The sequence below is a fragment of the Pseudomyrmex gracilis genome, unplaced genomic scaffold (assembly GCF_002006095.1).
Source record: "Pseudomyrmex gracilis isolate BER0280 unplaced genomic scaffold, ASM200609v1 scaffold_75, whole genome shotgun sequence".
Classification (NCBI taxonomy): Eukaryota; Metazoa; Arthropoda; class Insecta; order Hymenoptera; family Formicidae; genus Pseudomyrmex; species Pseudomyrmex gracilis.
The window spans coordinates 675,874-690,193 of NW_018020659.1; the positions used below are offsets into that span (position 1 = coordinate 675,874).

At 31.0% G+C, this 14,320-nt stretch overlaps 2 protein-coding genes across 14 annotated transcripts in view; one reads left to right on the plus strand and one right to left on the minus strand.

Moving 5' to 3' along the window:
• The window catches only part of LOC109854918 (apyrase), a 6,104-nt gene extending 2,185 nt beyond the window's left edge, over positions 1 to 3,919 (minus strand). For 2 of the 6 annotated variants that reach the window (XM_020428528.1, XM_020428534.1), the window contains exons 1-6: positions 3,833 to 3,919; positions 2,347 to 2,488; positions 1,717 to 1,942; positions 1,235 to 1,351; positions 451 to 531; positions 154 to 355 (exon numbers count right to left, since the gene is read on the minus strand). In XM_020428528.1, coding sequence (XP_020284117.1) covers positions 154 to 355; positions 451 to 531; positions 1,235 to 1,351; positions 1,717 to 1,942; positions 2,347 to 2,480 — 760 coding nt within the window. In that variant the 5' untranslated portion in view covers positions 2,481 to 2,488; positions 3,833 to 3,919. Of the gene's footprint in view, positions 1 to 153; positions 356 to 450; positions 532 to 1,234; positions 1,352 to 1,716; positions 1,943 to 2,346; positions 2,489 to 2,559; positions 2,763 to 3,389; positions 3,494 to 3,797 lie in introns of those variants that run through there. The other 4 variants (XM_020428532.1, XM_020428530.1, XM_020428529.1 and 1 more) reach the window with 4 other exon arrangements.
• The window catches only part of LOC109854916 (protein 5NUC-like), a 14,315-nt gene continuing 3,643 nt past the window's right edge, over positions 3,649 to 14,320 (plus strand). The window contains exons 1-5 of one of the 8 annotated variants that reach the window (XM_020428520.1): positions 4,083 to 4,165; positions 4,323 to 4,385; positions 8,692 to 9,011; positions 10,389 to 10,620; positions 13,602 to 14,201. In XM_020428520.1, coding sequence (XP_020284109.1) covers positions 8,875 to 9,011; positions 10,389 to 10,620; positions 13,602 to 14,201 — 969 coding nt within the window. In that variant the 5' untranslated portion in view covers positions 4,083 to 4,165; positions 4,323 to 4,385; positions 8,692 to 8,874. Of the gene's footprint in view, positions 3,798 to 4,076; positions 4,166 to 4,322; positions 4,386 to 6,545; positions 6,913 to 8,676; positions 9,012 to 10,388; positions 10,621 to 13,601; positions 14,202 to 14,320 lie in introns of those variants that run through there. The other 7 variants (XM_020428523.1, XM_020428524.1, XM_020428522.1 and 4 more) reach the window with 7 other exon arrangements.

The window sequence follows — 14,320 nt, forward strand, 5'->3', positions numbered from 1 at the left end:
TATATATATATATATATGTATATACACACACACACATTTTATATGTATATATTATTTATCTGTAACTTTACATCTAATCTGTAATTACATCTAATTAAAAACTTTATTTATATTTAATAAGTAATATACATATCAATCTTCGTGCTTCCGGACCTGTATAAAGAAACGTGTGAGAATGGCCACCAACGATTACGTCGATCAAGGGACATTTTGCGGCCATAATTCTATCCACATCCAATCCGCAATGACTCAAAACTATAATAATATCTATTCTTTTTTGTTTCAGTCTCTGAGCTTCGTCATTTACTGTCTCCACTTCGTCTAAAAATTTCAGTTTTTCTGTTCGAGAAAGCAACTAGAAAAATCGAATATACTTTAATATAAAATTATTGTTGCAATATTGTTGAAAGAAAAAAATTAACATATGTATGAATTAAATTAATCACTCACATTAGTAGTCGACAAAATTACGCCAATTACTCCAATCTTGATACCGTTTCTTTCGATAATCGTGCTGTTCTGATATAAACCCTGAAGATTAATAATAACGTTTATTAATTTGTAAATGTTTTAAATATTCGATAAAAAATAACCAAGCAAAGATTACATAAATACGTTTCTTGTGTGTAAACACAAAAAACCATTGTTGTTTCTATTAATTTAAGACGCGATCAAGTGAAACATAATCACTACGTGCGTATTTAAACAGTTAACATTGCATAATGCTTTTTATTATACTATAAAAATAGATCATTTCGATAAGTCTAATGTTGTCTTTATAAAAATTATGTGTAACGTTTATTGTCATCGTTATTTTGAATACACTTTGACGATTATTTAGATATATTACTTCCAAACAGCACAATAATATTTTGAAAACGTATTTTTTATATAAAAAAATGTACCTGTACACTAGAACTCCGGTAATTTCGAGCATCACAGTTTCAACTGTTTTATTATGGATGGACCAATAGTTTTCTCACTCTATTGATGATTTTCCGATATTCTTAAGTGACCGCGCAAGTCGTAAAATACGCGTCTATCCTCGCTCTAAGAATCTAAGAGAAAGAGTAACATATATATCTTTCATCTCTCTTGCCACTAGTCGATTTCTAACTGGAAGAGAAAAAAATAATTTTGATTTCTAGAAAAAATCAGTTCTCCGCGTTTGAATTACCGAAGTTCTACTGGATGTTTTTTTTTTTTATATCTGACATACATTTTTTATACAGACCTGTATAGTTGGCTCCTCACTGTCATCGATATTTGTTACCACAACCGGCGCTTTGACATTTTTAAGAAACGGTACAACACCTTCAATTTTATTGTCAAACTCGTGATTGCCAATTGTCTGTGATAAGTCATAAAAAGATATTATTATTAATAATCTGTCAAATGTTTGTGGATGACACACGTCTAGTGTTGCTACATAAAAATTAAAACTTCCGTGAGATTCGTTTTCAGAAACTGCCGAAATAATTAAAAATGTCTCTTTCACGCCACTTTTCCCCTACATTGTTTTAATATCAATTTATTGATTGTTTTTTTTTACTTTTTAATTATCTAATTTTTTAGTATGAAGCAAGCTACATTTTTTTTTTGTTTTTATTTTTCTATGGTATTTTAAATTTATATTTATAATTATTCATTTTATTTGTATTTTTCTTCATGTGCACCAAATTACATTTTACTTTTGCTTGTCGGAAAATAAATTACCATAACATCGTGTGGCAACATGTTCATGAACTTAGCGGTAACATTCCATCGATGTATGTTATACCAAAGCGTTCCCTGAAAGTGATCGCCCGCATTTAGGAAAATTGCATTCGGTCGTTCATTAACAAGTTGATTCACTGCTGTGTACAATCTGGCAAATCCGCCCACGCAATTTTCTTCCTCGCCTTTGCGACAAGTCCCAGAAGTCGGTCCCGTCTGCTCGAACCTTTATCAACATAATAATTTCTATTTTCTCAGTCACGCTTTGATGCTTGAACAAACAACCCAAAACCTGACCGCGTAATAACAATCTTGTGATTGCGACATTAAGAAAAGAAAAAAGAGGCGAAGGCCACGTCAGGATTATTATGATCGCTTTTATCCTTGAGCTCGTGAATTCGCTTCGAACGCGGAATTTTAATCGATTTCGAAATTTTATCGAGCGTGCGACAAGCAAAATTGTCTCGCAAATTAGCGGTTTCTCGACAACAATTAATACATTATTACCAACCAAATAAATTTTCCTGGAATTGTTAATAATAATATACCATACACAAAACTACGTAATTACACGTTGAGCGCAACTACCTACTTAAGTAGAAATTGAAAAAAAAATGTGAAATTGTTTACCTGGCGTGAAAATCGTTCAGATGAATTATCGACAGTTCAAACAGATCTGTTCTATTGGGATAAAAAAATTTACGGCCGGTGGTGAATCCGTAACAGACGTAACAGAATAACAAAAGAAACAGCAATGCGCGCATTGTTGCACCTGTCACAAAAGAGATACAGGTATCGTTACTTATATCTGCTAATAATTACGACTCCGCGTCACGAACATACAAGTCAGATAAAACGACACTAAAATGCGGAACTACGATGTAATTGTTTGTGTTTTCTTTTCTAACATATTTAAATTTGAATAAACTTGAAGAATCGATTTTCGCGTTTTTTTATACACAAAGCGTGAACGTATTTACTGCAACTATGTTTTTTTTTGAAATCGCGATACATTTATACGCGGGCGTTTCACTTCTTTGTCAACACAACAGGAAATGATAATTGCATTTTTTTTGCTGTAATAACGATAATTGTCGTTAAGACAGATAATACGATAGATGTTGCAATTTGTGCAACATTCAAAGATACGACGGTCTTACATTTCAGTGATCTTTATCGACACTTCGTGACTTTTAAAATAGCAAAAATATATTACAATATTATATAGAAATCTAAAATTATAATAAAAAAAAATTGTTTTTATAAAACTTAAAAAAATAAAAATAAATAATTTCTGGCCATTATTTTTCTTTCTTTAAAAATTAACAATTGTTTCAAATTAAAATTGTTGATTGTTTTAAAATAAAAACATCAGATGTGCAAAATTAATAATTTTGCGTTATAAAATATTATAATAAGTATAGTTTAAAAAACATTTTAATTTTGATTTTCTATGAATTGTTATATAATATTACATCTATATTCTTTGATTTTATTTCTATATATTATATTTCTTATATTTTTAAGTGTTTTTCTTTTTTCTTATTTTTATGTACTTTTACACACTTTTCTCTTTATATACTAAAAGTTTTATTAAATTATTGTTATCTCATTATAAATAAATAAATAAAAAGAAAACAAAGAAGAGCTAAGGTAAGGTATTTGTCGCATATGGTAACGCTTTTAAGTTGCTCGCACTTAAATAACTGCAATTATTTGACACAAGACTACGTGCTGCCAGTTTCTTGCTTACTCCGCTCCCACTAATTATAATGCAAGTAGGAATGAGAAACAGGTGTTACGAGTTTGCGAATGAGTCGCCAAAGATAAATTAATTGCATCACAATAAAACATCGCAAAGACACGGAGTTAACACGAAGTAACGCGGAGTATTCTGCAGTTAGTTAACAGAACTCGTAATAACAACATAGGCGCGTTTTGCGATAAATGATCTCCGATAAATACCGACGTCACACACACTAAAAACGTATCTTATCCAAGCGATCTTCAGCAATTAGTGAAGTTACGATTTTTTTTTGCACTTAACCGGAAATGTTTAAAGAACGACAAATGAACGTTACGTATGTAAATTGCGCATGAGCGAATTGTAACACACTTCTCCGTTTTGCAACAAGCGCGTGTGATCACCCTTGTCTTCTTGTAGTACGAGTCGCGCGGTAACTCGCGTGTCGAATATTCGTGGAGAACTGTGCCTCGCTTACGATTTACTTTGTGTGTGTATTCTCACTCGTTCTGTGAAGATATCTTGATTATCAGATTCTCCACCTCTAAACGAGAGAGTGATTAGAAATTCTTTCAAAAATCTCTCATTTATGTAACGTACACAATATAATTTTTATTTACATACATGACGTAATTACATAGCTTTGATCCTTGTGCTTACGCGCGACGTCGCCTACAGCGAGATATAATTGTTGTTAAAACTATGGTAAGATAAAATTTACTTAAATCTGAGTTCACACAGAAAAAAATTCCGCGCCGCGCGCATCGCGTAATTATAAAAATTATATAAATAAATTCTGTATTTTATTTGATGCAAAAAGTGTTTGATTGAAAAGTGTAATTTACATTACTTGTTTTCTTAGATAAAAAAATTATTGTTGTTTCTTTAATCTTTGGAACAGATTTAAGCGAAACAAAATCACCAGGTGCGTATTTAAACCGTTGTATAAATGTTTCCCATTATGCTGTAATGATAGATTACATTGCGAAAAATCTAATGTTTTCTGCTTTATAACCCGGGAAAAAATGGATTAGATCTAACTTAAATTTAACGAGATAAAAAAAATGGAAAAATAGATCTAATTAAATCCAAATTAAATCTAAATAGATATAAAGTAGATCTAAACAAATATAAAGTAGATCTAAATAAATATAAGCAGATCTATTAAATTTACACCTTTATATATTATTAAATCTACTCTTTAGATCTACTCAGATCTACTATAATTAAAACTACTCAGATTTAATTAGATTTGAGCAGATCTGAACAGATCTGAGGTAATCTAATATAATAGATTTGAGTAGATCAAGAGTAGATCTAATAATAAATAAAAGTGTAAATTTCCATAGATTTACTTTAATTTATTTAGATCTACTTTATATTTATTTAGATTTAATTTCGATCTAATTAGATCTATTTTTCCATTTTTTTTATCTCGTTAAATTTAAGTTAGATCTAATCCATTTTTTCTCGAGCGTTTATTAAATCATCATTGGTCTTCATGTATATTGTGATTTGAGTGATCATTTAGATATATTACTCTTGGACAGCTCAAAAAATAATATAAATAATAAAAATATTATAAAAATGTATTAAAAGAAGAACAATTTATAAAATTTATATATATTTGTGAAACTATAAATTTAATTTAATCGTTAAATTTATAATGTGAAAAACATAAGAAAAAATATTAAATTAAGCAATAAAAGAAATGATTAGAGATGGTATCGCAAAGAACGCAAAAATATAACTTATATAAATAATTTCATAAAAATAATATAATTGTTAAAAAATCAAATTCCAAAAGAAGCACGTCGTCATCACGTGCGCGCAGCATGTAAGGACGTATAAAACTGCTAATCCTTGCTAAAAACTGTAATCTGAAAATTCCGTTATATAAATTAGTCTAAACAACACAATTTGCACACTTTGCGCTATTGATTTTGTTATCTATAAAAATTGATATGCGCACTCTCGCGTGCATGACAATAATGAATTGTCGCGAATTATCGCGATATGCGAGAAAACTTAATGACAAACAGATAAACGAGTTATCTACATATATACGTAATGACGCCAATGACAAAGATATTGCGCGTGAAATCTAAGAAAAATCTAAGAAATCTTGCGAAGGTTTATGTAGATCTCGCGCGCCTGTTTACGTGTTCCGCATGCTTGGTGCACAAAAAAAAAAAAAAACAGAATTAGAATTCATTTTGTTACGTGATTACACGATCATAAAACGCGCGACGAAAACAGAAGTGTGAGGTCTGCTTAGTGAATAAATTTCTTCGCGTCGTAACGCATTTATGAACGCGTGATTACTTATTTTTCACGGACGTTAACGCATAACACGCACACGCAAATAATGGAAAGAGCAAGAGCTCGTAATACGAACGGAAGAGGATAACGATGCCAAATAATAAATCGCCGAACAACAATCTGGCTCTCTGACAGAAACGTAGTGCTGTATATCTGATCTATATTTTGTCTGCTACACGGTGCGTAAATGCACACAGCTGGTTGCGCTCAATTGTATACAATTCAAAGAGAGAAATATCGGATTCTCGTCATTGTCGAAATTATCGATAAAAAGATTCTCATTCAAACGCATCGGGCGGGGGGTTTGCTGAATTTCGAAGCTCTTTTTTAAAAAGCGCGCTTTGTAACTTGCTGAGAAACACATTTTTATTTGCGTAAGTTTTATTAAATTGATAATTGATAATTAAATTGATAATTAAATTGATTATCGAATCCGGCAATAATCTCTGCGATCACGTATTATCGCATACATAAATTAAAAAATAAAGAAATTTAATCAGAGATATCAAATGGCAATAAAAAATATGAAATAATTAAATCGCGAGATACGAAAAACATTGCGAAACAAAGACAATGCACGTGCTTAGTCTTTGTTCTGATAAGCACGTTACTCATTTTTCAAAATCTCCAACTGCCGATTTCCTCATACCTCTCGATAGCTATCATCTGGAAAAAGATATATACAAAAAGATATACTTTTTAATTTTTTAGATAAAATTATCAAGAACTCTTACCTAGAAGTGAAAACATTTTTCCTTAGATGAGAATTTTGTATATAAATTCGCGAAGTAACAGTTTCTTGAAAAGATCAAACGTTTCTATAGACGCACATATGTTTTTTAGTTAGCGAAGATCCCAGTAGAGATCAGGAACAGATTCTCTCAGCCCGCATCCCGTCGAGACGGAATATCATTGAGAATAACGCCGATCATATATTCAGTTGTTGCCGGTCGCTCGGTAAAATCGGCTCGCGTTTCTAACTGTACCGCAGCAGCCGCGATAAGAACGACATGAGTGTATTACCTTTATTTTATAAAGTGTACGTCAACTCCTTTCATTAGTCAAAGTGACAAATCACGTTGGAGCACGTTTTCTTCAAAGGCTCTTCACCGCTTTCTTTCGAGACAACAGTAAGAAAATTTATACATATTTGAATAATATGTTGACGCGTTGCGTGAAAGAAGATTGATTTGTACGACCATAGTACTGCCGATAGTGATGTAATCAGTATTTTAGATGCGATCTTATGTCACATCACTTTTGTCGATTTACGTATGTGTGCGTGCATGTGTGTGCGTGCGCGCAATGTTATCTGAAATATTTGATAACTCCACGCGCGCGGAACGCGTCAATGAAGAAGCGAAATGATGAGTTCGGCGCTTTCCTATAAGAGTTGAAATACTGATTGGCTCTATCGTATCGTGTTGTTATTCGTTTTGATCACATGCACTTGATTTGCATCCTCCTTGTTGCGTGTTAGAATCATTAGTTTGAATCATTGTTTATTTATACACACGCGAGGATTTGTTTGAATATTGTTACTCAATACAACCGATCGCTGATATCTATAGGTGTAAATTAAGAAAAATAAACAAAACAAATAAAGTGTATCTTTGAAGAAAGTATCGAGCATAAACGTTATGACAATAAGAAAATTTTTTAATAAAAAAAAATATATATATATAATAATACAAAGAATGTAGATGGTGCGAAACGTTTCGACATTCACCGATGTCCTCTTCAGTCGCAGTGTACAGAAAGTTGGATATAAAAAGATAATGTGTTAAAGATATGGTAGATGGTCGTACCTCATGTGTATTCATATAAACCGCAAAGAGGCAATATTTTTTTATTTTGTAAATTAAGAACTTTTATATTCGAGGCACATTAGTATTTTTCTTAAGCCAAAAAAAAAAATTTCGAATATATTTTTGAAAAGATATTTTTAGATTTTACATAATGTCTTCTTTTTCCAAAGACCTCAAAAATGTTTCCTCGTGTTAATGTGGATGAAATATTGGTGTAATTTATTCTTAACACTTTGCGGACAGACACAGGTCTCCTAGACCCACTCAAAGATTGTGCATTGGTGTTTCTCGTAAAAATTAGTTTTTTTTAACGCTTACTAGAGATTTTTTCAATTTGTTTTTTTTCTTTTTGGCGTTGGTGCAGAATCGTTCAAAATTTCAATTCAAAAACAAAATTGAAACCATATTGATTTCTTGCGGAGAAAAATTTATTTGATTTTTAAAGTCGTGTGAGTCTCACAGATCTCACAGTTTGTCTGACTTGTAAATCATTTTTTTAGAATTGCGAAAAGTTAAGAGTTAGCAAATAATTAGAAAATACTTAGAAAAACAAGCTAATAATAATAATAATTTATTTTTAAGTAGTTTGACTATTTCCACATAATTAGGAAGGGAAACTGAGAGAAAGTAATGTCGAAAAAGAAGAAAATTAATGTTTAATTATTGTCTTAAATTCTATTCTCAAATTAGTCATTTGGCGCGGCGCCAAATATTACGTGCCTTTGTTTTCTATTTGAAACATGGCGATATTGACCGCGACTTTATAAGCTGTTACAATTCTTGGCAAGTGTCTCGATACGTTTCGTAAACTAATTTCGTAAGAACAGAAAAAGAGAAAGGACAAGTGCAAAAAAGTGCGTTATTGCTTTTTAATGTTCCATATCACTTCTCTTTACTGTCGCAGCATTCAAACAGCATTAAAAAAAAGTATTACAATCAGTATAAAAAACTAAACAATTATAAAAATTTTGTTAAATATTCAAATAAATATCTAAATAAATTATTGATAATAAATAAAAAAAAAAAAAAAAGAATTCCGACAGTGTATAGAAAATTAGATAAGAATTTGTTTTATATTCTTTTAAGCGTATTTACTTTTAGAAATATGTTCGACGTGAGATAACAACGACGATAATGAAAACGTTCATGATAACAGTGCGGCTAGTCGCGTGAGAAGAAAACATCAGCATCGTTAATCAGTTTCTAACGCAAAAGGAAATAAGTGATAGAAAAACAAATCATAACAGAAGAACAACTACAGAGACTGATTGATAACTATCGAAGATGTCGGTCTCTTTGTTTGTTAAGACGTGCGTCATCGCACTACTAATATTCGCAAATGAAGTTTTTATGAATCCCATCTTACGTGAAGACGACAAGTTTACTCTTCGAATCGTTCACACAAATGATATGCATGCGAGGTAATTATTATTATATAATATTTTATTTCCTATGATATTATATTACTAAATATAAAAAATAATATTTTTATAGTAATTTTCTTTTGTCAAAATTAGTGTTTAAAAAACAATTTTGCTATCTGAACAACTTGCTATTTAAATAACATTTCTGTTCTCCTTACGAGGTTCTCGAGTTCCGCAATTCAATTCTACGTTACACTAACAGCAATTACCGCGATCGCACTAATTGCTAACGTTAAAATAGTTCATTTTCATCTCGCACCCAGGTGTGTTAATCAAACATTCCGTGTGTTTGACATTTGATGCTTTCACGGTATGTTGTATTACAACATTTAGAGATGTTTTTTGAGTTTGAACCGCGTTGGTGTCATTTTTAATACCGAACGTTTCGTGAACATTTCAACTCACGATACTGCCCGGTAAAAAATTTTTCATATATACTTATACACAAATTAAAATAATTATATCTAAGTATGCAAATTTATATGCCGAATATGTCCATACAATTTTATACACGGAGAATTTCTTTTTTTAAGAGAATGGCTTCAAAGATATTCCATATCAAATTACAAAATACCTTTATTAGTATCGTGTTGGATACAAAAAAATTATATAAAACTATATTTTTACTATATTTTTAAAAAATGTTTGATATATAATCATATATACTTATACACAACTTAAACTTATTATATCTAATTATGCAAAAATTTATATATATATATATATATATATATATATATATATCGAATATGTCCATACAATTTTATACATGGAAAGTTTTTACCGGGTGTATCAGACTGTTCTTGAAATCCTGATGAAGTGTTCGAAATGTTCACGAAACGTCGGTATAAAACTGACACTAACGCGGTTCAAACCCGAAAAACATTCTTTGAATGTTAATTCCTTATGTTTCTTTGATTCATAAATTTGTCCGAGATAATTTCTATGTTTCATCTCGCATTAAATGACACTAACACCAAAAAAATTATATTCTCGTAAGTAGAAGATTTTATACTTAAAAAATCTTCTTAAAGATTTTAGATGATATGCTTCTGAAATTAAGAATATATCTTTATTTAAGAATATATTCTTAATTTAAGAATATAGTCTTTTTCGATAGTGAGATATATATGTTTTTCTATAGAGGCTTTTTATATTCTAATCGGTATATATTCTTATCAATATTACTATTTAGAGGATTTTCCTTTTAAAATAAGAAACTCTTCTTGGCGCCTATTTTAGTATAAAATATACTTAAAGTAAGTGGGATATTTCTTCAAAACAAGAATACAATTTTTTCGGTGAAATCGCAGCCAAAAAAGCGCGTCATCGCTTATTTAAATTAACAGTCCTTGATGCAAAATATATTTTTAGATTTGAAGAAACGTCGCAATTATCGACGGCGTGTACACCGCAGGATTCCAAAGCCGGGAAGTGTTACGGAGGTTTTGCTAGAATCGCGACTCTCGTCCGCCAAGCGAGATCGGAATCACCTTCGACATTATTCTTGAACGCCGGTGACACTTACCAAGGAACCGCGTGGTACAATGTATACAAATGGAGAGCGGTGTCTGTGTTCCTGAATCTCTTGGCGCCGGATGCTATAGTAAATATTAGCTATTCTATAGTTCAGAACGTAATCCAATCACACAGAAACGTTGATTCAAGGTCGATTCGATATTGATGTCATTGCGCAAACATCACACAAAATGAGAAAACCCCTCTTCTCTTTGTTTCTTTTTCTCTCGTCGATTGTACGTATATCTCAATATCCGGCAGTTCGCACACATACCGTTCATAATCAAAAACATTTTTAAAAAATAACGCGAAAAATATAGTTTTATATACTTTTTTGTATCTAACATGATACTAATAGAGTTAATTTGTAATTTGATATGGGATATCTCTGAAGCCATTCTCTTAAAAAAAAAATTCTCCGTATATAAAATTGTATGGACATATTCGGCATCTAAATTTGCATAATTAGATATAATTATTTTAATTTGTGTATAAGTATATATGAAAAATTTTTTACCGGATAGGTAGCCCGCATTAGTGGGCATTGAGTGCAGGCTACCGCGAATTTGCTATTAATTGTTTCATAGTTACTCTTAACTCACATAAGTGTACATAGCACTTGAATATAATTTTGCACATTGTTACATTATTGGAACATAATATAAAATAGAAAGTATAAAATAATCGTGTCAATAGTTAGCCTTTTGTGAAAAGTCGAAATCCGTGTGAATTTTTGTTTTTTATCTAGAAAATCCGATAATGCATACCTAAGCGCGTCAGAAAGTTTTCAACACGGGAAAAAAGTTTTAAAGAGCAAAGAAAGAATTTTTGCTGGGCTTGCTAAATTTAAAAACTATTTAATGTGCAAAGAACTCGCGACCTTCCCTTATGAACCTCGCTTTACGTGGAAAGTTAGTAAACTTATGTGGAATTATTTTGCTTCGGTTTTAGTCGTCGCTTGTTGCAAGCAAGATTTTTCTACGGGTTTCCAACCTTCCACACAAAGCGAGGATCAACCTAAATCTATGTGTCTAGTTTTTTGATAGTGGAACCATCTCGTAAAGAGAGAGAGAGAGAGAGAGAGAGGGCGGAACACATTGTCTTCACGCTCACATTTTCTACGCGAAGCGAGGTTCCACATGGATTTATAATTTATCAAATTTTCAATTTTTGTTGGTTTCTAACAATCATTTGTAATTGTATTTTTTATTAACTTTTTAATGAATGAGTAATAACTAAAGTCTCTTAGAAAATACTCAAAATAATGGCGTTGACAACATACAATATGTCAAAATCATCCAAGCATCTTCTTCTATAATGAACATTTACCGGAAATGTTTTAAATTCATAAGGTTTTTACAAGTACATTTACAAATTTTTAAGAAAAAATTTATTTACAACTTTAAAAAAAATTTGTTTATTTAAAATATCTTATCCAAATTGTTACTTTTATTATATATTATTTAAATTATTAATTATTACACTTTATATTAATAATATTATTAAAATTACATCGTTTTTGTTACTCTAATAAAAAATAGTATCCAAAAATTGTTAGTGTTTATTTTAAATATGTAATATTTAATAAACAAAGGTATTATGGCTATTGAAGCAAAACACAGATGTCGATGTGTGAATAGTTGAATCAATTTATTGCAAAACTTAGTGCAAAACGTTTTCGACCTTGTATCAGGTCTTTCTCAATGCATTTAAAATACTGTAGTAAAATACCGTCGCACAGTGCTGTCACAAGAATGTTCTACTACAGTATTTTAAGTGCACTGAGAAAGACCTAATACAAGGTCGAAAACGTTTTGCACTAAGTTTCAATAAATTGATTCAACTATTCATACATCGACATCTGTGTTTGTTTGCTTCAATAGCCATAACCTTTGTTTATTAAAAATTCTTGAAGCTATATACACATATTTTTACATACGTAGTATTTAACTTTGTTATTAAAAAACTTGTGCACATAAAATGTGTATTATGTAAAAAAAAGTAACGGAAGTTGTAACAATTCACTACTTTTTAAGTAACGGTAACGATGATGATCCGCACATCAGAACAAAAACTCCATTAGACGTCTATTAGACGTCGACAGCTCCATGCGACGTCTAATAGATGTCTAATGGATGTCTGTGTGAGGAGTTACTTTTTTTAAAATTAATAACGAGTGACACAAACGTTTTAAAATTGATAACGAGTAACGTAAACGAGTTAGTTTTTTTTTTAGCAAAAAGACGATAACTGTAACGAGTTACTTTGTAAAGTAGGTTTTGTAGAAAAAGAATTTTTTGTAGCGTGCATAATAAAATAAAATAATTTCTTTGTACAAAATTATAAACAGTTTGTGAGTTTAGATTTTTAAGTTAAGTCGACTCAATGTTGCTCATGTACTTGTCGTCTGTTTTTTTTTACCTTTTTTTGAAAAGATAAAAATTTGTTTGAGATTAAATAGATTTCAACAACATTTGCAAAAAATTAGATATAAACAAATTAGTAAATGAAAAAGGTCACATCGAGCCAAAAAAAGATATTAATATAATAATATAATGATTTAATGATCAACATTTACATATATAAAAAATACGCAAAATATTTCGACTCTAACTGGAGTCTTCTTCAGTCGCAAATAACATATCAATAATATAAAAAATATAAAAAATGCGCAATATACATTATGTCAAGATATAAACGAAGTCAATGTTTAAAAGCAACGTAGAAGGTTGGTCGTTAATATTAAACATGGTGTAATTACCTTGGAGATGACATTTACGACGCATGATAGTCAAACTTTTTATATTTTTTATATTATTGATATGTTATTTGCGACTGAAGAAGATTCCAGTTAGAGTCGAAATATTTTGCGTATTTTTTACATATGTAAGTGTTGATCATTAAATCATTATATTATTATATTAATATCTTTTTTTGGCTCGATGTGACCTTTTTCATTTACTAATTTGTTTTTATATTACGAGCGTTTCTGTTTAATTTATTACAAAATTAGATATATACTTTTGTTATACACATATACATATATTGCATTTTTCTGAATTCTAACAGAGTTTAGGCAATCACGAGTTTGACGACGGCGTAGCCGGTTTAATACCATTTATACAAAATGCAACATTTCCCATCGTAACGGCGAATCTGGACCTCAGCGAGCAGCCCGATCTGGCCGCGACGAACTTGAAAAACAGCACGGTTCTTGAAGTTAACGGCAGAAAGATCGGCGTAATTGGTTACCTGACGCCGGAAACGAAGATTCTGTCGACCACCGAAAAAGTGATCTTCAAGGACGAAGTGGAAGCTATTCGAAAAGAAGTGACGAAACTGAGAGAACAAGGCGTCGACATTCTTATCGCTCTCGGACACTCCGGTTTCGAAACGGATAAGAGGATCGCCAGAGAGGTCGAGAACATCGATCTGGTAATCGGCGGTCACACCAATACCTTTCTGTATCGTGGTCGACAACCCGATGTCGAAGTACCGGAAGGTTTTTATCCAACCGAGGTGAGACAAAAGAACGGAAGAAAAGTCTATGTCGTTCAGGCGTACGCGTACACTAAGTATCTGGGCAATTTCTCCGCGAGTTTCGACGTTAAGGGAGAAATCACGCATATTGAGGGGAATCCAATTCTTGTCGACTCCAGTGTGATGGAGGTACGTAATTTTTAATCAATAGTTGTGAGTAAAATAAATTTTTTCTCTTCTATATGAGTGGAAATATTATATAATCATACTAATAATAATATAATATTATATAGTATAAATATAATATT